Below are 26404 nucleotides of genomic sequence, written 5' to 3' on the forward strand. Positions count from 1 at the left end.
TGACTTGTCCTTCTCTATACAGACTGAAAGTTAAGGTCAGGATCATCTTAATGCAACTCCTCAAAGTCATATTCCAAAACTGATGTAATTTGCTAGCGAAAACAAGCCCCCGTATTGTTTATCTCCAATCGTAGTAAATTGAGAGACTAGCTGATGGAATATGTTTGATTTTATTACTGTCTTTTTAATTCAATTATCAGTAAAGTGAAGATCTTACTTTACAACTATTAACACCCTTTTTACCATTGTTTACTTGTACAGACAATCTTTTAAAAATGTGTTGGAGAAGGCTGGTTTACAAAATACAGTATTTTAGTTAGACATACAGTAAGGAGTATGAAAACCAAACCATTCTCCTTTCCTCCTCACTTCTTTTTTTCTTTTTTCCCCCCTATTTGTAGTGATGCCTTTCTTTTCCTTTCCACTCATATTTCATCAAGCTTTTCCCATTTACATCTCTTTACCATGGGTAACTCTTCTTCACTTGATGAGGGTAAGGCTTTTTTCCATCTGTTTTCTATCCTGACATTTGCTTTGTTAAGAAGGAATAACATGCATTCTGTAGAACCACTGTTATGCATTTTGATGATATTTTTTAATTGCTAGTGGGTAGATATGGTGCAATATTTTCTATCACGGTATGTTAATATTGTATCAAAAACATAATCATTACAATTTCTGATAAACCAATAAAATTCCATTTAGAGGGGGGTTGTCTCATTTATATGTTTTATGCATGCATTATCAATCAATAACTGGTTTCTGTTTATCAGGTCTTTATATTCAATACATCCATTTAATTGTGTCATCATTCCATGTTACACAGCAGAAGGACCATTTAATAACATCTTTAAACTGTTAGCTAGTCTGAAGTAAAATATACAAAGTGGGGTTTTCAGAAACACCTATTGACTTTCAATAGACTCATGAGCCAATAAGGGCTTGTCTTTGTGGGAAATATTTTCAATTGCGCCAGTATAAGTATACCAGTACAATTAAGCAACTATAGTTATACCATCTGTAAAGACTTTTATTCCGATATAAAAGTGGCCTTTATCAGACTGTCTTAGGTCTGGTCTACACTAAAGATCTATATCAGTATAACTACGTTGCTTAGAAGTGTAAAAAGTTGACATCCTCGAGCAACATAGTTTACGGACCTAACATCCTGTGTAGACAGCTCTATGTTGGAAGAAGTGCTTCTTCCATTGACAATGCTACCTTCTCTCAGAGAGGTGGATTAACTATACGTACAGAGAGCGCTCTTCCATCGAAGTAGAGCATCTTCATTAAAGCACTACAGTGGTGCTGTTACATCAGTGTAGTTGTGCTGTTGTGGAATTTGAAGTGTAGATTTTGGATTTCTAAATCATTCACTCTTTAGTTTAGACATCACAAAAGATGTATACAGTTAATGCAAACTAAGACACCCTGGGTGTGTCTAGACTACCGAGTTTTTTCGGAAAAAAGTGGCCTTTTTTCGAAAAAACTTCACGTGCATCTAGACTGCTGTCATGTTCTTTTGAAATTAAATGGAAAGTATATAGCATTTTTTTCAGTTTTGGTAAACCTACTTTTAAGAGGAAGAATACCTTTTTTCGAAAGAGAGCGTCCAGATTGCCTGGGTGCTCTCTTTTGAAAAAGCGGATTGCTTTTTCGAAATTCTTGTGGCTATCTAGTGGATCTCTTTCAAAAGAGGCTTGTAGTCTAGACATACCCCCTGTGTGCAATTCTTCGCCTCAATTTCCAGAATACTCCTGAGCATTCTTTGGGAGTTAGTATTTTTTCAGGGTGTCACGTCCCCTCTCCTGGACCTCACTCCTCCAGATCAAGCGTCTCTTCTGAATCATAGTGTCTCCATTTACTCCTGCCCAAGTCCCCATTTGCATTTCTGACCCAGAAATGGTTTTAAAGGCAGTGCTAACATCTTGATTCTTTGTTCTTATTTTCTTTCCATTCTGCAGACAAGTTGGAAAGAACTGGTTTTTATGTAGGTTGCAACCACCTCAGTGTTCTGCTAGGCTAGACTTTATTCAGTTGATGATTATCTTTAATGATTTTCCCATTCAGAAGCAGACACCCTGGCAGAAGTCCCCTTCTATTTACCACAATAAATATGCCGCAAGAATACAGCAAAGGACAGCCAGAGGGATCATAGCATCAAACAGAATTCATATGTTGAACATAAACAGGTCTCCCAGGCCATCACAACTGGAATAAGTGTGTGCAGATGAGAAGTTATACTGATATAATATAGTGATTTAAATTCACATCTTGTCTATATGGCAATTTTGTACCAATTTAAGGTAATCTGTTTTTTTTAAATTCCACCCATAGTTCCTACTTGCCTGGATCAATAAGTATCAATCTGCTTGCCCTCAGGAATACAATATATTTTATAACAATGATATTTTTGGAGGCTCATGACAAAAGAAAACTGTTAGCAAATGAAGTTCTAATTCTGGTTTCAGAGAATTACAAAATAATTCCAATCAATAATTAAAGTAGAAGTTTTTCCTCTGTTTGAGTGAGGAATTATTATATACCTCTTTAAAAGATTACATGAAGGTTTTTAAACCCAAAATGTGACCTATGTTTCTTTCTATTATTGAAAGTAATTTAAATGGTAATCTGCCAATATTTACTGTTTAAAATATATTCAGTAGAATCACACAATAATCCACACACAAAAAGTAGTCTCTGTACCTTTCAGGAAATAATGAACTGTAACAGTGTTGCCAACCCCAAATGCTCAGAAATCATGAGATTGGCCAAGAATGAGGTATATGATAGATTTAGTGTGTGTTGTTTTATTTGCCTTCTGCTTTTTTAGCCTTTATGGTACACTGGGGTCACATTTGGACATTTTCTCCACTGCCACAAGGGCTAGAAACTTTCTTTTTCTTTAAGACTGAAGGCTGAAATCATCACACATCCACTTGACTTCACAAATCAGGGCGTTAAAAAAACACTAAATGTCATGAGAATCGTAATAAAATAATGAGAGTTGGCAGAGATCACGCATGGATCTAAGAGAAAAAATCTGTTCAGTGTTTATCTTGTCTTTATCCTCTTTACTCTGTAGGTTTGAAGGATCTCTAAAATTATGAACAAAAAACACCTAAGTATTCAGAGCCATCCTTACCTGTGTACAGCTGCATATGGCACCCAAACTTTGGGGCACTACTGGATCTTAGGCTACCTCTAGACTACAAGCCTCTTTGAAAGAGAGCGTCTAGACTACAAGCAGATTTTTCGAAAAAGTGAGCTGCTTTTTGAAAGAGTCTAGACACTCTCTTTTGAAAAAGTACAGTTTGCAAAGAGAACTTTTGAAACAAGGTGTTATTCCTCGTAAAAGGAGGTTTACCGTGATCAAAAAACTACCGCATTCTTTAGATTTACTTTCGAAAGAATCATAGAATACTAGGACTGGAAGGGACCTCGAGAGGTCATCGAGTCTAGTTCCCTGCCCTCATGGCAGGACCAAATACTGTCTAGACCATCCCTGGTAGACATTTATCTAACCTACTCTTAAATATCTCCAGAGATTAGGATTCCACAACCTCCCTGGGCAATTTATTCCAGTGTTTAACTACCCTGACAGTTAGGAACTTTTTCCTAATGTCCAACCTAAACCTCCCTTGCTGCAGTTTAAGCCCAGTGCTTCTTGTTCTATCCTCAGAGGCCAAGATGAACAAGTTTTCTCCCTCCTCCTTTTGGACACCCTTTTAGATACCTGAAAACGGCTATCCTGTCCCCCCTCAATCTTCTCTTTTCTAACCTAAACAAACCCAATTCTTTCAGCCTTCCTTCATAGGTCATGTTCTCTAGACCTTTAATCATTCTTGTTGCTCTTCTCTGGACCCTCTCCAAAATTAAGCATCTCTGCCATTTCCAAGTTTCCTGTTACAGCTGCAGTCTAGACGCAGGTGAAGTTTTTTCAAAAAAAGGCTTTTTTTTTTTTAACCCTGTAGTCTAGCGACACCCCTAATGTCTACTGATCCACGTCTTCCTATCCCTGTTCTGTGGCTCTGCTTCTTCCGGACAGGATCTAGTTAACTTAAAAGTGAAAAAGCCTGCCAGACCTTTGAGCAGAACATTGAACCTGTGAAAGAGCCATAGAAGTGGAAATGAAGCCATTTAACAGAAATTTGCCAACTCCCGATATATACAGACAGTTTCTGAATTTACTGTTAGTCTACAGGATTTTAGTTTAAAATTTGCCTTTAAAAAAAGTTCATTAATGTGTTGCTGAAGATTATAAAATCACATCTCTAAAAAAACATCATGCAGGCACTTTTCCCAGGCTGCTGTTGGGCATAGGGCAGGCCTGGGCAAAATACCCTCCGTGGACTGGATCTGGCCTGCCATGCCACCAGATCTGGTCCTTGGACCCCCTGCCTGCTACGTATATACACACACACACACACCTGAGAAGTGGGTCATTGTGAGCCTGGAAGAGGGAGGAAAAGGTTTGTGCGCTGCTTCCAGCCCCAGCACAATCCCATTAGATAGTTTCCAGCCAACAGGAGCTGCCTGTTGTTAACAGGCAGCTTGGGAACCACCCACCAGGCTCCTAGCTGTTCAAAAACCACATGTCCTGTGCAGCCAGTGTGGGGGTGGGGCTAGCAGGGAGTCTGTTTGGAAAGACTGCTGGCTGGAAGTCAAGCAGGTAAGTCTCCCAGGCAGAGCCTGCCTCTGGCACCCTGACCCTTACCCCACATAACCCAAACCCTCTCTCCCCTCCTGCCCCCATATCTCTTCCCCGATCCTACACCCCAGTCCTCTGCCCCAAGTCACAACCCCCTCCTGATCTAGGTCACAGCCCAAACCCCTCCTGCACCCCCGTAGTGGCACGAACAGACTCCACCAGCCAGTAGAATTGAGGGAGTTTATTGCTTCTCCAGGATACAGCACAGCAAAAATGTAATCCAGTTACAGGGCCAGGCCTAGGATGCCTCAGCCCCCCCTTGAGATGGGGGAGACTGGGCCTCTAAATCCCAGCCCGTTGCTTAGGCTGTTTCCTCCATGATACCAAACAGAAACTCAAAACTCTCTTCCAGCCCTGCCCCCCAGCCAGGTGCTGGTCTCCACCTTCCTTCCTTTGTCTCCCTCCCTGGGAGGCTGAGCCTGGGTGTCTGGGTTAATACACATTTGGGAGAATCAGTGAGAATCCCCCATCACAGCGCAGGGGGACCCCAGGTCACAGAGCAGACAGCACCCCCACTACACCACACCCCTTCCTTAGGTCACAATCTCCTCTTGCCCAAGGTCAAAACCCAAACCCCCTACACCCTAGTCCCTGAACCCAAGTCACAACTGCTTCCACCCAGACGCCCTCCCAGAACCCTCACCCTTTCCTGAATCCCAATTCCTGACTGTAAACTCCCTTCTGCACCCAAACTCCATCCCAGACCCTGCAACTTCTCCATTAATATGCAAGAGTACAACCCTTGACCACTTCCCAAAATCTTGGAGTGGCTCCCCATCAAAAATTATTGCCCACCCCTGTCATAGGGGCACCAATTTAATCACATTGTGTAGGGCTGGATAATTTAATTTAGAAGGTTGAGAAAGCTGTTTAGGGGAGGAAGCTGTTCTTGATTTGATTTTAACAGATAGGAAGGAACTGGTTGATAGGCAGCTTGGGTGAAAGTGACCATGAAATAATAGAGTTCATGATTCTAATAAATTGTAGAAAGGAGAACAGCAAAATAGAGACAATGGATTTCAGGAAGGCAGATTTTAGTAAACTCAGAGAGCTGGTCAGGGCCGGATTAAGGGGGGGGCTAGCTGAGCTGCTGCCTGGGGTGCCAACCTATGGGGGGCGTCTGATGGCAGCTGTAAAGGGATCCGTTCGCCCAGGGCTGGGGGCTGCACGGTGCCCCTTAGAGCTGCCATCTGGTGCCGCACGCCCGATTGCAGCTGTAAGGTGTGCAGTGCGCCAGGGGGTAGGGCCGCACATGCGTCGTGCGCCCGGGGGTGGAGCTGCGCATCCGTCGTGCGTCCGCTGCCCGGGGCGCAGAAATGGCTCAAGCTGGCCCTGGAGCTGGTAGGTAAGGTCCTATGAGAAGCAAGACTAAGAGGAAAAACAACTGAAGAGAGTTGGCCGTTTTTTAAAGGGACTTTATTAAGGGCCCAAAAGCAAACTATTCCACTGCGTATGAAAGATAGAAAGTATGGCAGGAGACCACCTCGGATCAACCAGGAGATCTTATATGATCTCAGAATCAAAAGGGAGTTGTATAAAAAGTGGAAACTAGGTCAAATTACAAACGATGAATATAAGCAAACAACACTGATATGCAGGGACAAGATTAGAAAGGCAAAGGCACAAAAAGAGCTAAAGCTAGCTATAGGTATAAAGGGTAACCAGAAGATGTTCTACAGGTATATTAGGAGCAAGTGGGAGACCAAGGACAGGGTAGGCCCCTTGCTCAGTGAAGAGGGAGAAATAATAACAGGAAACTTGGAAAGGCAGAGGTGCTTAATGATTTCTTTGTTTGAGTTTTCATCAAGAAAATGGATGGTGACGGGATGCCTAACACAGTGAATGCTAGTGGAAATGGGGTAGTTTTAGAAGTAAAAATAAAAGCACAAATTAAAAATTACTTAGAAAAGTTAGACTGGAAAAGGGCAAATATAGTGCCCATCTATAAAAAGGGAAATAAGAGCAGACCAGTCAGTTTAACTTCTGTTGCCAGGGAAGATAATGGAGCAAAGCAATTCTGGAATCCATCTGCAAACATCTGGAAGATAATAAGGTGATGGATAACAGCCAGTGTAGATTTATAAAGAGCAAATCATGTCTAACCAATCTGATAGCTTTCTTTGATAGGATATCTAGCCTTTTGATAAGGGAGAAGCAGTTGATGTGGTATACCTAGACTTTAGTAAGGCATTTGACACAGGCTCACATGACCTTCTCATCAATAAATGAGGGAAATGCAACTGAGGTGTGTGTGTAACTGTCTGGATAACTGTTCTCAGACAGAAGTTATTAATGGTTCATGCTGGAAGGGCATAACAAGTGGGATTCCACAGGAATCTGTTTTGGGACCAGTTCTGTTCAATATCTTCATCAACTATTTAGATATTGGCATAGAGAGTATAATTATTAAGTTTGCAGATGATACCAAACTGGGAGAGGTTGCAAGTAATTTGTAAACTGGAGAAATGATCTGAGCTAAACAGGATAAAGTTTAATAAGGACAAATACAAAGTACTCCACTTAGGAAGGAACAATCGTTTCACACATACAGAATAGGAAGCGACTGTCTAGGAAGAATTATTGCAGAAAGGAATCCAGGGGTCATAGTGGATAACAAGCTAAACATAAGTCAGCAGTGTGACACTGTTGCAAAAAAAAAGCAAACATGATTCTTGGATACATTAATAGAAATGTAGTGAGCAAGACACGAGAAGTCATTCTTCTGCTCTACTCTGCGCTGATTATGCCTCAGTTGGAGTATTGTGTCCAGTTATGGACACAATACATTTCAAGAAAGATGTAGAGAAATTGGAGAAGGTCCAGAGAAGAGCAACAAAAATGATTAAAGGTCTAGAGAACATGAGCTATGAAGAAAGACTGAAAGAATTGGGCATGTTTAGTTTAGAAAAGATAGACTCAAAACGGGATATGATAGTGTTTTTCAAGTATCTAATAGGGTGTTACAGGGAGGAGGGAGAAAAATTGTTCTCCTTGGCATCTGAGGCTAGGACAAGAAGCAATGGGCTTAAATGGCAGCAAAGGAGGTCTAGGTTGAACATTAGGAAAAACTTCCTAGCTGTCAGGATGGTTAAAAAGTGGAATAAATTGACTGGGGGGGGGGGGGGGTTGTGAAATATCTATCACTAGAGATATTTAAGAGCAGGTTAGAAAGACACCTGTCAGGGATGATCTAGATGGTGCTTGATCCTGCTTTGAGAGGAAGGGACTGGACTTGATGACCTCTGAAGGTGCCTTCCTGTTCTAGGATTCTGTGATTCTATGAAAGACTGTGTCCCGGAAGTACTCACTGATTGCTGCTGAAAAATGTAGCACTGGCATGAGATTTCTTAAAAGCTCTTCTATAAGGTAACAGAGGGAAGCTCTTTTATCAAAACTGGGGGGAGAGAAGATCTTGAAATATAGTAAATTAGTAATTTTCAGACTAGGAGCACCTGCTAGTGAGTCATTGAGATAGCTGGCATGTGCTGCTAGCCATACTCCTTTTTTCCTCATAGTAAATTGCATGGAAAGACAGTTACAAATAGACTGATAAGCTTTTTTCATTTAATTAATATCTAGTTGCTAGACAGTACTGATATACATTCATAAATGAAAGGGGGCATCACTGTGATTTTGGATGGGAGAGGTAGTGGCAATGGAATAGTTTCCCTAATAAGATACAGTCCACTCCACAATATGTAAAAGCCCTTGAAGAAAGAGTTATGAAACAGATAGTATTGTTTATAAATCCTGGCTAAGCCATCTGCTCATTTTGTGACTTCAGGCAAATAACTGGATCACCTTATTCCTTGCCAACCTCATCTGTAAAACCTAGAAAAAGTCTCTGAGAGCAAAATGAGAATTATATTGAAACGAGAAATCCACATGCAGCTGGCATCCCCCAACACAATGCAGTACTCTAACAGTTATATAAAGCAGCCAAAATTAATAGACTAGCAGGGGTCCATTAAGCTGTAATATTTGTTAGCCTTTGAGGATTACCCATAACTATAGTCTTGAATTGTAAATATTGTAATCAGGGAGATAATAATAATTCATGAAATAATTAACTCCTTAATCTTACAGGGGCCAGGAAAAGTGGCAAAACAGAAATGAAAACCACTCTCCATGTGTGCCAAATTGTCTAAAGCAGCATAACCATTTATTTTCACTTAGCTCAGTTTTTTTACCTCTAAATACTTTCTTAGCATCTTCAGAATCTTTAAAAGTAAAAACTTGATAAAAGTATTGACCCAGAGCTTAGCAGGGTACCAAATGGCAACTTTCAGCATTCACTTTTCAACTATCCAAGATTCATAATAAAATCTGAAAAGGCAGCTATTTGCTTTAGAAAAGAAAATCATCTAATTATTGTGGTGCCTTTGGTATCCAAATCCTTGCACCCAAAACTAGAGATTTGGTTGGCAGAGGTTTCACATACAATCTGTGTTATTCTAAATGCAGTAGATGTAGAAACAGGAAGCCTTCCTGGTAAAATTGAATGAATTGTTAACAACTGGTGTTCAAATTGAGTGAGTCTGCATTTCATGATGGACAGAGATCTGCTATCCTGACTCATGATAAGAAACCAATGGCAGACTCCTTACAAAAATCAAGTACTATTCACGATGAGCAAAGAGTGGGAGAATCTGGCCCTTCATAAAGAAATACATAGATAATAATCTTGGTTTACTCAAAGTCCTCAACAATACTTAGATTCTTAATTTTTTAATTATTACCTGTATTTACTGAATTTGCATTAATTAACATGCAACATATTTCATTAATCTCTATCTCATCAAGCATATATGGATTTCTCATGCTTATTATCTTTTAAGATTTCAGTACAATAAAATACTGATTCTTCTATCCATTGATCACTTTTCATTATTAATTTTCAAGCAAAAATCACTTTGTTTTATTCTTCCAAAACAACAAAGATACTTAATCGAAAGAAGAAGGAAAAAAACAATCAAAACCGTTTTGAAACAAGCTTAAAACCATAGCCTATTTCTTGACAACTTGGTAAAATGGCTTAACTTTTTTTGTCCCTTTTTGAGGAGAAAAAATCCCTTCCAAGCTGAAAACTTGTATCCCATTTTTTTCCCACGTGGATCTGTTTTGAAAGCAATACCATTTTTGAACCACCCCCACCACCCTCATAGTCCCTAAAAGATACTGTAATGGGAAGACGCCTACTGTGCTAATACAGATTGAACCTCTCTGGTCCAGTAACATCCATGGTCCGGCATGATTTTAATTAGCTGGGTGTCCACTTATCATGGGTATGGCCAAGTTTCATGTGATCTTGTAAAGTTTGTTTACAGCTACTAGTCCTGGCTCTCGGTGTTCCATACCGTTATTTAGTTCTAATTTACCTCTAAATGTCTTCTAAGAGCCCAGTAAGCAGTGGAAGTGTTGGTAGTGCTGCTAGACAAATTGATCTCTTGTGGTCCAGCTAATTCTGTAGTTCGGCACTGGTCAGTTCCTCATGGTGCCAGACTGGAGAGGTTTAATCTGTATACCTGGGAACATTTCTTGCACTGATGTTTTTCATTTTAACTGAAAGGGTGAGGTCATACCAACTATTCTTGGACAGCAAGCAGAACATTTCAAGGAAGATTGTGCTAAATTAGCATAGTATTAGTGGCTGGCCCCAGTAAATGAAACTAGACCAGGTGTAGTGTGGTTTCAGTGCAGATGCTCCTAGTTTGGCCAATTGGGAGAAGGTCAGTATCTGGGGTTATAAATGGTAAGAGAGAATATGGGGGATGGGGAAGCTGAGATCCACTGAGAAAGAGGGAGGTCTGGAAGTTAAGAGATTGGAAGCGTTGTCTTGGGAAAGCTATAGAGAGCAGAAAACTCTCTGTAGGCCTCCCTGTTAAGAGGGAGGGATTATCAGGAAGTGAGTGGTGGGACTGGCCTACTTCAAGAGCCAGTGCCAGCAGGCTGAAAAAGGCTCAGGGCAGGATCCAGTGAAGTGGCTAGTTGGCTACTTTGCCTAATCCAGGATACTGAAAGGCTGGGGACCCCATGGAGGTGCTAGCTTGCTATCCTTCCTGAGGCAGAAAGCCATGGCCAGAGAGAAGATGAAAGCAGAAGAAGGTGATGTGAGGCCTGCTAGTTCTCTGAGCCAGAGAGTTGCAAGGGGAGAGAAACAGAAGGTTGTGAGTGAGGCATGATGAGACACACCAGAGCCATGCTGGACAGCATGATGTAGGATACAAGAGCTCTATTTGATGTTCTTTTTGGACCATGGATGTGGGACTTGGTATTGGAACCTATTTTGCTATGGTTTATGTTCTCAGAGCATTATTTTGTAATCTGTCAACTCTGCAAGGGCCCACTGTACTAAAAAAGACTTGGTTTAGACTATCTGTGGGGGACTCTGAAGGTGGGAAACTGAGGCGGGTGCATGTGTCGTGCCACAGCCTGCTGTAGGAGTGCACCCTGCGTGGGGCTGCCTTATCACATAGACCAGACCAGAACAGTTCCTTAGGTTCCTCCCTGTGCCTCATGAAGTCTAATATGTTATGATCCTCAGTAGTGAAACAACATTAGTACAGTTGTTTATTTGTATATTTGTTGTTAGCTAGTTTTTAGTTAAGAAATTAAATCATTTGATGATTTCATCTGATAATAATTCATGGGTAAGATCATCAATATTACACTTAAAAAAGGAAAAGTGCTGATTTCATCAATCGTTTTATATCTAACCACAACTTTGAATTAATGTCACCCTTTTTCCTTGATTGATTTATTTGACAGTCCAGTTAGTTACCTGTAGTAGATAATTATCTTTTATAAGACAAAAAAAGAGAGAGAGAGAGAAAACAGTGGAGCTTTGGCCAGAAGTTACAAGACAGAGGACAATTATTACAGTAAAGCTGTCGGTGTATTTTCTTAGTTCAGTGGTGGACAAGAGAGGAGTCAAATAGGGATGTTAAATATTGGTTAATTGACTAGTCGATTAACCTCATGAGTTCTTATTGGTTAGTCGACTATTCTGTAGTCCCTGGGGTGGGGCTGGCAGCCAGTGTAATCCGGCCCCAATCCCGAGGAGTCCCCTCCTACTCCACACTGCTGCCTCTGTATCAGAGGCAGCAGAATGGGGTGCCAGGCAGGAGCTGGTTTGCAAGGGGAGCCAGTTTAAAAAAAACAGCTCCTCTTGCAGACTGGCTGCCTGTTGCCCTATGCTGCTGCCTCAGATACAGAGGCAGCAGTGCAAGGTGGGAGCAGCCACTGTTTTGCAGTGGGTCTGAGCTCCCAGACCCATCATGAGCCAGAACAGAGCCAGACTGCCTGCCCACCCAGCTCCTACTACACTTTAAATGCAGAGCCGCAGTGGGGGTATGTCCCAGATCCCACGTGAACTGGAACTGAGCCGGGCTGCCTTCCCACGCGGCTCCTAATGGGCTTTAAATGCAGAGCCGCAGCAAGGGTAAGGGTAAATCCCAGATCCACCACAAGCTGCGACTGAACTGGGCTGCTGGCCAGCCTGCTAAAAAATTTACTGGAGGGGGCGGGGAATACATGTAATAGCATTATCCAATAAGAATTTGCTTATCAGTTAATCAATTACACTGTTACATCCCTAGAATCAAGAGGGTCAGAATTTACTTTTATTCCCTATCTTTAAATCTTTAGGCAGAGTTGTGTATAGTGGTTAAAATATATGTCATTGGTTCTAATTCAAGTTGGGCAACTCATTAACTGTGTGATTTTAGGCAAGTCACTTAACTTCATTGTGCCTCATTCCCTTCAGCTGGAAAACTGGATTGAAGTGAGGCATTGCTGAAATTCAGATGCCACATTTGAACTAAGATTTCCAGATAAAATAAATTACACCTAACAAAAAGCAACACTAGTGGGCAAAGGAGTGATTTCAGATATATTCTGGTTGGTTGGACCTTTAAAGTTTAATATAATCTCTTTCACGGTGGCCCATTGCATCACCTGACCTTGCAAAGATGAACTTGTAACTATAGACTGTCAGATCCTAAGTGTCAGAATGTATAACATGCCACAGTGGCAAGACTTGCGTGTAGATTACAAGATCCAACAACAGATGTGCTAGACGAGGCATATTCATTAGAGGTGGGTGGTTATTTGTTGAGCGTAGGAAGAGTTGTTCCTAAGTTGTTGTAAAACTGTGAGGAGAATAATCTTTACACTCCAAAAAGGTTATTAAAAGTAGTGTACATACCTTCTCGGGGATTCTGGAGTAATATTTCTGAACCAGAGATACACAGTTTAAAATCTAAATACCATTTAACTTCTAGTCACCAAATCTCTGAGTACCTGAAATCATTTTGGCCTTTCTACTTCATGTGAAATAGTTTATCCATGTAATGGGTCTTAATTTTCTATTATCTGTCATTTTAAGAGGATTACCCTTGTGTATTATATCAACATAGCTTGAGCTGCAGAAGATTAATTGCTCTTTTACTAGGTCTGAATACCAATCCCATTTAACTCTTTGATATATATATATATATATAATGAAGGATTTGCAGACTTTGGTTCATAGTCAAGGTGTTTTTATCAAGTTGTTTCTTGAATCACATATTCCAATAATTTGATAAAATAGGGGGGCCACAGGGGCGATAAATCTATTTCATGCAACAATTGCAGTAGAGATGGCTGAAACAGTGTTGTTTATAAAATAAAAGAGTGATGTTATTCCATCTGATTCAAATGAGTTCAAGAGCAGTAATATTCTTTGAAGTGTCATACACCTCCCTCAGTACTAGCATGTAGCTGAATTCAGTAAACACTCTATCAGTGTGTTTCACGTCACATAAAGCTAAGCCAGGTTCCCATTTCTGAGTCTACTTATTCTGGGTCCTATAATGTTTTAGGAGTCTGAGATGTTTTCTTTTAATTGTTATTAAATCTGGTCTAATGATAACTGTCAATTAGTGATCGTTATCAAATGCTGTAGTGCAGATTTAAAATGAGCGATACAGATGTTGGGAGAATATGCATACTATTTTCTGCCTCAAATTTCTCAAGAGAAAAATGATTAGCCTTTCTAGCAGCAATAAGGTAATTTTACAGCTGCATTTTATGTTTCACATAACTGGGACAGTTCTGTCATTCAGTTTTAACTACTCTGCTAGGCCAAAAAAAAAAAAAAAAAAAAAAGGCTTGTGTACTCTTTCCATGCTGGATTATAACTGATCCAAAAAAGCAAGCAAGCATGCATGGCACAAGCTAAAAGAGCCTAGATTTCAGTTGCTCTGGGTTTAAAAAAAACACAGGGTTAGCTACATTCTGAAAAAGTAACAGAAGCTACATGATGCAACAGGGACTTAATTTCTTTGGGATATACCAAGGCAGAAGTTTGGTTTTGTATTTAAGATAAATTCATTTTGTTTCTCTTTGAGTCAATTCTGAGACTCATTCTCTATGTGATTTTTGTTTTTAAGATCTGGAAGGTTTTGACTCTGTAGTACCAGTTGCTGAGAAGCTCAGTCATCCAACTACAACCAGACCAAGAGCTACTGGCAGACGACCTCCATCCCAGTCACTCACATCTGTACGTTCATTTTTTTCTTCCTTTTCTTTTAAAATTATTTTCTGAATTTCTTTTCCTTTTCCTTTTCTTGGTAAGTATCTGTGTTGTTCAGTCCTTTCATTTATGCTTACTCAGCTGCGTCACTCGTATTAATGAGGTGCTGGAAGTGCTTTTCAGGGAGCCCTTTTTAAAAATTCTGCCATGATTTTAAATATAATTTTTAAAAATTTCCCTGCCAAAAAGTTTTACCTACTCTGGAGACACAACTAGATCATCCCTGCCAAGCATGATTGGAGCTAATAAAAAAATAGTTCATGAGAATTATTGGAATCGACTAGATTGCACTCTAGGTGTTAAGTACTTGCTAAACATTTTCCCAAGGAGAATTTTTCCTTGGTCTTTTAAGGAGGTTTTTTAACTGACCCCAACTGTCAGATTATACAAGTTGAATTCGGTGCTATATTGGCAATAAAATACACCGGAACAAAGTATCAACATTTCAAGCAAAGTGAATTGCATGTGCTAGTTGTTTGCCAAAAGGTGTTACATTCTTCCTTGATTATTATGATTACAAGAAAACATTTTTATTTAAATGGTAAATCAAATAAATATACCAAAATCCCTCATCTTTCCTGTTTGCAAACATATACATCCCTGGAAACTAGAGAGTGTCACAGACTAAAGGGAATTTCTTTGTGTGAGCCTCATATAAGGAACTCATAAATGACACACACACTTTATATAGCATGGTACCATAATAATATGGCAGTTGCAGTGCTTCTGCACATTGAACCATGCGTTTAAATGTAATTGTCCAGGCACCTACAAGTTGTTTGAATGGGTTTTTTTTCTCTCATATTTTACTGTCTCTTCTAGAAGAGCTGTTATTTTTGGCTCATAGTTACTGTGATGAAACTCACCTCTCTTTTTCACCACAAGAAAGAAATAGAAAGGGGCAATAGACAGAATGCTCTATGTCTTATAACCCACTTGAACATCAATTATGACTTAATAAATTGTATCTCTCAGGTGAAGGAATCTAAATGATCTGTTGGTTGTGCCCATGGTCACTGTTTAATAGAGCTGAAAAATCAAAAGACACTCCCTGACATCTTCAAATATTAAACATTTGATTGGTATAGTGTACAGTCAGATAAGTTCAGTAACAACAATTAAAGAAAATTTAAAAAGAAAATTATAGACAGGAAAAGATGGAATTGAAAGGACAGAACAAGAAGGAGAACAGAAAATTTCTGTAGCTGCACATGATTTTTTCATTTATAAGAATGACATATAATAATGTGATTTCCAAATAACAGTCTCTTTCACTTATCACTTAAGATGTGTCTACACAGCAATTCCATTATTTCAAAATAAATTTGAAATAATAGACAGCTTATTCCAGCTTCTGTAAACCTCATTCCACAAGGAATAACGCCTCTTCTGAAATAGCTACAGTAAACTTCCGATAATCTGGCACCTTTAGGACCCAGAGGGTGCCGGACCAACCCGGCAGCACCCCAGCTGCTCTGCCCCCGGCTTCCCCAAGTCAGCCGCTGTTGACCGGTGGAGGACTTTGGGAAGCCGGGGGCAGAGCAGCTGGGGTGCTCTGCCCCCGGCTTCCCCAAGTCAGCCACTGGTCAGTTTCAGTTGGGTTGGTCCCATAGCGCCGCCCCTCACCTGAGCGGTGCTGCGGGACCAACCCGGCAGCACTCCAGCTGCTCTGCCCCCGGCTTCCCCAACTCCGCCGCTGGACTTGGAGAAGCTGGGGGGCAGAGCAGCTAGGGTGCTCTGCTCCAGGGCTTCTCCAAGTCCACCACTACTGAAACTGACCAGCGGTGGACTTTGGGAAGCCGGGGGCAGAGCAGCTCCAATTGTCCAGCTGGCTGGAGCACTTCCAGGTTCCAGTTGGTGCCGGACTATCAAGAGTGCCGGGGCCACTGGATGCCGGACAACTGGAGTTTTACTGTATTTTGAAATACTGGAAGTGTGGACGCTCCACTGCTGCTATTTTGAAATAGTTCCTCACCAGGGCCATTCTAAGTAATTACTCTCTGGGGCTTTCTAGGGCTTTAAATCGAGGTAGCATGTCCACATTAGGGGAGCCTGCCTTGCACTAATTTTGAGGCTTCCCCGTAGTGTAGACGTGCTATTTAGAAATAAGCTATTTTGGAGTATTTCTTCCGAAATAGCTTATTCTGAAATAAATGTGCAGTGTAGACATGCCCTTATTGTGCAAGTACTCACAGTGATAAAAGGCACCCTAACAACTATGGATACATCCTGTTCAATTCTGTTATAAGACATATATAAGCAGCTCTTAGCTCTATATGATGTATTTGTTTTTTCTTAAATCCAACAGTTAGTAACCCAGAGGACCAAGCTATGTATCAGAGCCCAATTATGTTTGATAGGGGCCCAACGCTGTTACAGTTATGGGAGTCCCTCAGTTTCTTCCTTTTATTATTTTGGCACCACTCCTGTCCAATGGCAAAGAATCAGTTGTTAAATTACATTGGTTATTTCACTCCATTTTTTTTAAAGGTGATAGGATAAAGCTGAATTAAAGTTAAAATGAGCAAAACCATTTTAATCTTCGGCCATAACTAGTAGTAAGGCTTTAATTACCTAATTACCAATGGCAGTCATATTCAGTTACATTTTCTGATGAGCTAGCTACATAGGGCAAATCCAAATCTTGGTGAGCCAAAGGCTCTTCCTCTGTCGTGAAACTGCCAGTGCCCCAGACTCACCGCCTTTCAAGCATGTTGTGCTAGATTATATTTAATCTCAAAATAAAAGGTTGAGTGAGCCAGTAAATACCAGTCCACAAAAGCTTTTCAAGCAAATAATTCTAATGTCTCTGAATCTGTTCTAGAGATCAAATTGTGCTCTGCTTCCAATATATGATCACTATAATTTTGTTGTTTTAAAAAGCAAAGATTTGATAATGTGGAAATGCTGAAACTTTTTGTGTATAATTCTCTCTCTTTTATTGTTGGGAAGTCTAAATAAGAGTATGCTGTTGCTAACAATAATGTCTCATGTTCACATGCCAGAAAAATAAAGTGGAAGGAACGTGTGAATGGATCAGCGTGTAAATTACAAAAGAACAAAAAAGAAAGGTTCCATTACTTAAACTAAATCCAAGTCACAGTTTGTGACTGACTGTGTGTGAGGTTATGGGGTAAAGGATGCAATGAGCTTTCATCTCTTCATATTCCTACACAGAGGCCAGGCACAATGCGGCTATGGAATGCAGGTGGTGTGTGTGGATAACAGCACTAACCTCCCCAAACGCAGTAGAGTGAGGTCTGTGGTTGTGTAAGGCAAATGAAGCCTTTCCCAGTGTGGTGGAAATGAAGTAACAGTAGCATATATACCTTGTTAGCCTCTGGGAAATTCTGGCTCATTAAACTAAAATTCTTCTGGGAACACGATGGTGCTGTGCACCCTCTCCTATATGAAGAGTGACTTTAAATTGCAATCTAGTCCTATGCATATGTTATTTCAATATTGCTCTATTTGCTACCCTTTTAAAAAGGAATTAATTCAAACAAATCTTTGAAATTTTTCTTTTGAGTTATAAGTTGTCTTGTATGATGACTTTTTTATATGTTTAATTATTATTTGATATAGAATTTTCTACTTTAAAAAATAGTCTTGAATGAAAATATCTGAGTGTTGTTGGGGGTTTTGTTTTTTTGCCTACATAGTCGTCCCTTTCAAGTCCTGATTTCTTTGACTCACCAAGCCCTGAAGAGGAAAAGGAAGAACACGTGTCCATTATACACAAAGCAACTGAAGTGTCAAAGAAAACAAAGACTGTTACAATATCACAAGTAAGTTAATTGGGATGGTTTGATTACGCTGCATTTTCTAGTTTATTGTCATATACATGCATTCTTTTCTTTTATTTATTTCATGGTACCCATCATCTCAGTAACTGGGCAACTCAGGGTACTTACAGTGAAATGCAACCTCTTCCACTGCAGATACAGTTTATTGTGGCAAAATCCTTATACCAACTCAATGATCAGAATAAGGTGTACTAGCAACACTTTTTTTATGGTATTATTGCATCTATTCTAGGGCTTTTGCTATTATAAAAATGTTGCAAAAATCATATCCTGAAGCAGTATTACTGAATCACAAACTTTTCTAATGTCTATTATGAATTCTGTTTGAACTTAGAAAAATTACTGAACCTCTCTGTACTTTATTTCCCTTTCTATATACTCATTAGGGGTTTTATACTGCTTACCTCTGTAACATTTACTCCTGGAAGAATTGAACATTCTTTGCACAATATTTTTGTAAAATTGTACATATTTTATTTGTCAAACAACAACAAGATAATCATTCCTATTTCAGTTATTTTGGTAATTTATTTCAAAATCCCTATCAAAAAGTATGTCAGCAATGCACACAATAAAAATGATTCTCCCAGAAGTTCAGCGTTAAAGAAACCCTGTGACAACCCAGTTCCAGTCTGAGGTTGGGGGGAGGGGTCAGACACCCACGCTCCCCCTCCCCATACAGCCCAGTCACTTGTACCCACTTTTCTGAAACCTCCTTCCTCCCGACACCTGCACCCTCCTCCCAGGCCTTTTCTTTCCTCTGGCTTCTTTACTGTTCCACCACAATGTTGTTGCCTTTCTTCTGTGGTTGCCAGAGTGGGGCATCCTGTGCCTTTTCCCATCCCTGCAAGATGAGGATCAAGCCAGGCAGCCAAAGCATCAGCCTCTATTCCTCCAGGGCTGAGCTCTCACCTCACTGTCAGGTGGGCTCTCTTAGGGTACGTCTAGATTACATGCCTCTGGCGACAGAGGCATGTAGATTAGGCTACCTGGCATAGGAAAATGAAGCAGCTATTTAAATAATCTCCACTTCATTTAAATTTAAATGGCTGCCGCGCTGAGCCGATCAGCTGTTTGTCAGCTCAGCGCGGTAGTCTGGACGCTCCGCGGTCGACATCAAAGGCATTTGTCGACCTCCCAGTTAAACCTCATCCCAGGAGGCATACCTGGGAGGTTGACAAATGCCTTTGATGTCAACCGCGGAGCGTCCAGACTACCGCAGTGAGCTGACAAACAGCTGATCGGCTCAGCGTGGCAGCCATTTAAATTTAAATGAAGCGGCGATTATTTAAATAGCCGCTTCATTTTCCTATGCCTGGTAGCCTAATCTACATGCCTCTGTCGCCAGAGGCATGTAGTCTAGACGTACCCCTAGTGGCGGCCAGAAGCTCTGCAGCCCCAAGTCTTCAGGAGAAATATGGAATTCTGCACAATTTGTGCAGTACACAGAGGTGCAGAATTCTCTAAGTATAGTATTTTCTTTAAGGAAAAATCTTTACAATGTATTATTTATTATTATTAAATATTGATCCTTAGTCAAGGTTTCATCCACCCAAATGACCCAATTATCTGCATCAGCTATGGTTCCCCAGTCAGTCAAAAGCCCAGCCAAAAAGGTAAGTCTTGCACCATGTCAAACTCCAGCAATTGCTGACTCATTAGGAACATATTCAAGAGGTTATGAATCCCTATTAGGAATATCTTGTGGACAGGCAGAACTCAAGAACAAAAGCCATCAAAAAGCTAGAATTAAATCTAAAAGGAAGAGAGAATGAGATCATTGAGTTCTAAGCCATTTCATATTTTACTGGAAGGTGAACAGTTGTTGCTATAAAACATGTCATATTAATAATATATCATCACAGTAATTTAGAGAAAATGGAACCATGTTGTTAATAAATACAGACACCTGTATCTCCTGCTCTAAACTAGCTTATTGCTATAGCTAAACATTACAAGAGAGTAGCCATCACAGAGAATTATAGTCAAGGTTTTAAGCACCAGCTTTCATTGAACTTTAAAAAAAAGTGTTATATTCTGTTTACTGAATCCTAAATGTATGAAGCACACTTATAGAAAGAAAAACATAGTCTGGTGGATAATATATTGGACCAGGAATATGGGTTTTAATCCCTGCGCTACCAAAATCTTTTGAGACACCTTGTGCAAGTCACTTTCTGCCTATGTTTCTCTTTCCTCTTCCACTCTGTCTTATCTGCCAAGGGGTTGCGTGTACACATTTTTGCACCACTTTCACTGAATCAATTTAGAAACAAATATAAATTTACTGGAATAAGCTGTATATAGGTGAATAAGCACTTTTTTGACACACTTCATCCTTCTCACAAGTTTATACTACTCTAACTATCAATATAAAATCACACCCTATCTTAAGTAAATTGGTATACAAATTGTGTGTAGCTCAAGCCTTACACTGTACATTTTTCGGGGTCAAGAAATTTTACTATGTTTGTACAGTACCTTGCACAATGGGCTCTCTAGGCACTATCTTCACACACGCAAATATAGATTCGATATTTTAGAAAATACCTTTGTCATGGTGTTACTAAAAGAATACTTTCTGTATTGTTCCCTCTGCTCTGGGCAGCATTTTAATCAGTCTATTTCCAGAATAGTGCCAACATCATCATTGATATTTTGGCATGACAAGTTTTAGTCTAACTTGAAGTCAGACACTTCAGTGATGTGGGCCCATATAAGTATCTCTATATAGGTGGACTAAGACAATGAAACTTCCAAGACCCAGAATTCTTGTATGGAAATGTGGAGTTGTAGACATGAGCAGAGACTCGGTTTAAAGGTTACTCAATCTTTTAAAGTCGTTGAATATATTCTATTTCTCACTGATAGATGATTACTTCCTACAGTATGTTATATATGTATTCTGATGGAGAATAGTCTGGGATATTTGAGGAGTATATTGCTCTAAGTAACAGTATGGATACAGTAACATTTATTTTTCTTTAAACATGTTTCATGAATCTTTCAGACAGAATCTTTCATTTACTAGTTGAAAATCAGAACTGATTTGATATTGCAAGAAATCTTACTTGGTTTCTCTGCATGGCACAAATTCCATTCTCATAGAAAAAGGCCAGCTTGGCCAACTGTATTCTGACTTATAATAAAGTGTGAAACAATGTGCATCAGTCACTTAATTTTGTTGGAGAATTGCTTGTGTTTTCTGAATAAAAATGTAAATTTTCTGTTTTTCTCATTCTTATGCCTGTCTTATTGGTGACCTAGACTTTGTTTTCCTGGTCAGTTGTAACAATACTGATGGAAAACATCTCTGTGATGGACTGAGGGTCTCTGGCAGGCTCCAATTTTGATATTGTGGCTGTTCAGAAAGACAGATTTGAGTGACAGTGGCATATCATATCTGATATGCAATATTCAAGCATCTGGTTCTAACCAATCCCATCAGTATGACTATAGCGCAGTTAAATATAGGTAATATGGAGAGATGTCTCCATTTCAGGAAACCAAAGCTTTTTATCACTGGCAACTGAATGTTCATTGTTTTTGTTAACAGGTGTCTGATAATAAAACATCGTTGCCTCCAAAGCCAGGGGGTTTGACTAGTGGGAGTAATGTACAAGCATCATTATCTTCCTCATCTTCACCTGCACTTCATTCAGTTTCTGTGGGAACAACAGGCCATAGGTCAAATTCCCCATCTTTGTTCAGTACTGAAGGAAAGCCAAAGACTGAGCACTCAAGCCAGGGTCTGGCAGCCTTGGAGGAGCTGAGAACACAAGTGAAGGAGCTAAGAACTATCGTTGAAACAATGAAAGATCAGCAAAAGTAAGCATTAGAAACTAGCTTCCATTCTAAGTATTTTACTGTGCTTTGTACTAATGTTTCCCATATAATACGTGTGTTTGTGTGTGAAATTCTTTGATCATTTTGTCACAAAAATGGATTTCATAAAGAACAAGTAGATGTTGAGAGAAATGTTAAAGCACTGAAATGGTTATTCAGATAGTTTGTTACAGCGTCTCTCTTACCAAGAGAAGTTGGTTCAATAAAAGATTTTCTCACCTAGTTTCTAAGATTTATTTTGTTCAGATCACAGGCCTGGCTCAGAGCACAGGCCTGGCACAAAGCAGGCACAACACTTTCTCATCTAAATAATCACACTCTGCCTTCCAGAGGTCAGAAACGATTCCTTGTCCCTTTATCACAGCCCCTGGACAACAGACCATTATTTGGTGACCTACACTTAGGAAAGATCTATGTTATGATGAAGTTTAAATAGTGCAGTGTTAAACAGCTTTAAAACAGTTTACACATGTGATAGTTTCTTACCAATTCCTGTAACCTGCCAATGGACTGATCCAAATTTTCTATCATCATATACAAAAAATTTAATTGGGAACTGAGTCAGTAATGATGTTCCTGCCCGGAGCAAGTTTTTGTGGCCAAAGAACTAAACCTGTAAACACAGAACTTTTATTATAATGGGAACCCTTATTCCTTAAGCATTCATTGGCTTCTTTGTTATCCATAAACAGTGCTATTTATGTCAGTTGAACAAAAATGTTCATCTGCCACACAGCTGTTTTCCAAAAGCATAAATGAAGTCACTCCTGTTTATTACATGTTTTAAATTAAATAATGCAAAAGGTTTTTAGGATATACATGCTTTGCTAGATCATTATTCAGAAAATACAACAACTGGTCGGTGTGTGGGGGGTGGGAAATGGTTCAGAGGTAATTAACATTTATTTTAATATGAACCTTTTTAATTTTTCCATTTTTTTAATAGAAAAGAGATTAAACAGTTGTTGTCTGAATTAGATGAAGAGAAAAAAATCCGTCTACGATTACAGGTATTTGAATCTTATATGTCTGGAGCAAACTTAACACGAATGTTGGCAAGTCAAATTTAGCCTCAAACTTAGGGCAAGCTAGCTCTTCTAACACTTAAAATAAATACATTCTGTTAATGTAAAAAAGAATTCAAAGATATGTATATGAACAAACGTATATTCCCCTTGCAGAGTTTGCAGTGTAGCTGCTGTTGCATTGTGTTAGTTTTCATATATTCATGCAATATCTCGAATCTGAATAGTCTGTTTTTATTGACTAAGTGGAGTGAAATAGGAAAAAATAGATAGTTTAGCAGTGAAAAGTGAAATCTGTTTTTAAATGTTTTAACTTTAATCATCTAAATGGATATTCATAAAGGAATGAAGGAATTTATTTTTAAATGTGACTTATAATCTGCGAATTACTTTTTATTTAAGAATTGGTCTTACTTTATTTGAAAAGTTAATTTCAGCTAACCAAATTAGGCTCTTTCTCTTGCACACAATTCTACTAGTTCTAAAAAAGTGTCAAGATTAATAAAAAAAAATATTTAAGAATCCAGGTCCTGCTTCTTTAACATTCAGTACTGAGTCATCCTATTAATTTAGTCATTTAAGGAGTGAAGGTAGCAGAACAGAGCCATTATTTGGACCATCAAATATACTATATCAAATATAATGTAACTTTCAAACTACTTTTCATTATTTATAGATATAAAGCAAGTTGATCAATGTCATCATTTTGATATTTTTGCTTTTACTTTGAGACCTTTGTTTATTCTGTATTTGTTATACTGGTGATAGAAAATCAAAACTTAATTTCAATGGGCTGTTCTTACTTAGTAACATACTGTTCAACACTTGTAAGCATGGCAGAACTGGGACCTTCTGAATATTTTTTTCTGCATAGGGAAATTTGTCAGATACCATAGTTTTTAATCGTTAATAGTCAATTTAACTAAGGTTAATCAGTTTTCTATAGAAATTATTGGATTGGCCTAGCAGTTAATACCATTTAGAGTTCTGGATTCCAGTTCTCCAGGATATAACTAAGTTTGTCTAAATACAGAGCTGATCTGAAATAACTAAAAGTGTGATTTTTTTTTTTAAAAAAAAATTATAATGTGTGTGGACATTCATATATCAGTTTAACGTAGCTTATATTGGTTGAGCTTGAGAGCTAAACTGATATGAGTTTTAAATAGCTATGAGAGTCCACTCGCACACACAAGTTGCATTGATTTAACTAAACCAGTCTAAATTAAACCAGATTAGGCTTAATCTTAACATGGGACTTAACCATATTAGGTTAGGTTCATTTTCTAAACAATGAATTCATACCACCCCACCCGTTCCAGTGAGTGTAAAGGCTGTTAGTCAGTTTCGGTACTCTTTCTTTTCACAAGGAAGGAGTAATGGTAAACCTTACATGGTTGACTTTATGGTAGTGCAGACACAGTGTTAGGCTTGGAGTGATATAAAGGTTCAGTCTCCACGCGATGGAGAAGAATCTGAGGTAGTCAGTTCATGACATGTTCCAGTAACTATCTCTGCCTGGCTCTGGAAGAAGGGAGCCATTTCCAGTTCCTTTAGCAAGAATGAGAGTCATCTGAATGTGTGAGGCATTTGCTGATGGGAATAACAAGGGGATAACAGGGAAACCTTTACTTTCAAGCACCCTGAGATAAGATGCTATGTTCAACTGAATTTACTGCTGGCACAATGCTTGAATTTGATAAGACACACTAATAAACCTTCTAATCAGATTTTTCTTTGCAGATGGAAGTTAACGACATAAAGAAAGCCCTTCAATCAAAATGAACGCTTGATAGGTGGAATGTTACGTTATTCATCCTGACTGAGACTCAAATTTATGCCCCAGCCAAAATAACTTTGTGCCAAATGATTTAAGAATTGCCTCAATATCCCTTTGTTTGAAGGAATCAGCACAAGAGTTTTTGATAGCACAGCACAAATTCCAATGAAGACGAAAATATTCCATGGGATGCAGTCGCTGTATGGCACTGGTTGTGACTGAAATTGATCTTATTGTGCTAAAGTCTCTACTTACAAGATCACAAATGAAATGAAAACTCAGGCAGTTTAGTCCATAGTGGTACTATTTTGATGATATTTTTCCATAAATAAAATGTATTACAGATTATTCGTTTACAAGCTTTATGATTTTGACTTTTTTTTAATTGTCTTTTGTCACAGATTCCTAAAATATTTGTACTGCATATAGCCAGGAATGAATGTTGCTGTTTGGGGGGTAGGGGATTATTTTGCTTCAGGTAGAACAGCCTATTTTTTGTGTTATGTTTTAAATTCTATTACATATGCAATTTTGTGTCCAAAAATAATCTACAAGATAAATTTAAGTTTGTGTAGAATGGCATATTTAAAAGAAAAAGATAGAAAATCTTGTCTTTAAATGATTTGTGCCTTCTTATTGCCACCCACTGATTAGAGCTGGTTGCAAACCAGATCTCAATAATGTAGCTGCCATGATGACACCCCATCACTTAAGTCCGCTAGAGGTCACTCTTTTAACAAATAGCTGCTCAGTCAATGTAGCCAGTTGTGTGGTAAGGAAGGATAAGGTTGGGAGCAGCTTTGGCTTACCAGCTGTGGCTTTTTAGCTTTCCTCTTTAGTAGGACTTTCATTCAGCTAGAAAATTCATCTCTGTTTGATTTTCATTAGAAAAGTTAAACACCTGCCTCCGATCCCATTATTGCACACTTTGAGTGAACACAATATGCATTACTAAAGCAAAAATAAATAAAATTCACTAAAAATCATCAGTTAGAAGGTTGTATTATTTCATGCACGAGGTTCTTTTTGTTGTGTGATGTTGTTGAAGTTTGATATTTATGTGATGTCATTTGCCACATTCTGTTGTAAGCTTTTTAATATAGATGAAATAGAAGGATTTCTTTATAATACATTTTAGCAACTGTTCTTCCTTTCCTGGTTTTATGGAAATCATGTTTACTTCATCTGTGTATGAGGGAGAGGGTGTTTATAATGAAACATTTCAGCCTTTGAAAGTAACCTGTTTCTTTCCTGTTATTAGAAACTTAAAACAAAGTATTATAAGACTGTTCTGGCTTCATATTTAAATGGTAGCAGGTTTCATTTAGCCTGTGAGAGTGGTTTTAATATGTTTCTCTAATGCCCACTATGTCTGTTTATTGAGTTAACTGAACCAGCTAACTATGGGTATTTTTGCCCAGCTTGTGGAATGAGTGATTGATAATGTTAGTATTAGGGAGCAATAAAACCTCACAAAGGATCTATTTATTCATCATATCAAGTGTTATTAATTGATATCACCCTGAAGTTCCTACTCATAGTTTACTATTCTTCCTGCTAAGGGTGAATGAGTCTTATTTCTCAATCTGTCAGAGCCATTCATAAACTCTGAAAGGGTCCTCATTTAATTATATGGGGAATTCTTTTATGTCTGTTTAAACA

The 26404-nt window shown here is 38.9% G+C and overlaps 1 protein-coding gene across 8 annotated transcripts in view; it reads left to right on the forward strand.

The window, feature by feature from the left end:
- Window positions 1–25101, forward strand: part of SH3KBP1 (SH3 domain containing kinase binding protein 1) — a 327120-nt gene extending 302019 nt beyond the window's left edge. For all 8 annotated transcript variants that reach the window (XM_075913587.2, XM_075913595.2, XM_075913614.2 and 5 more), the window contains 5 exons: window positions 14143–14252; window positions 17948–18073; window positions 21648–21919; window positions 22884–22947; window positions 24706–25101. In XM_075913587.2, coding sequence (XP_075769702.1) covers window positions 14143–14252; window positions 17948–18073; window positions 21648–21919; window positions 22884–22947; window positions 24706–24747 — 614 coding nt within the window. In that variant the 3' untranslated portion in view covers window positions 24748–25101. The remainder of the gene's footprint in view (window positions 1–14142; window positions 14253–17947; window positions 18074–21647; window positions 21920–22883; window positions 22948–24705) is intronic.
- Window positions 25102–26404: the final 1303 nt, after the last annotated feature.

The sequence above is a fragment of the Pelodiscus sinensis genome, chromosome 1 (genome assembly GCF_052426305.1).
Source record: "Pelodiscus sinensis isolate ZL-2025 chromosome 1, ASM5242630v1, whole genome shotgun sequence".
In the NCBI taxonomy this organism is placed as follows: Eukaryota; Metazoa; Chordata; order Testudines; family Trionychidae; genus Pelodiscus; species Pelodiscus sinensis.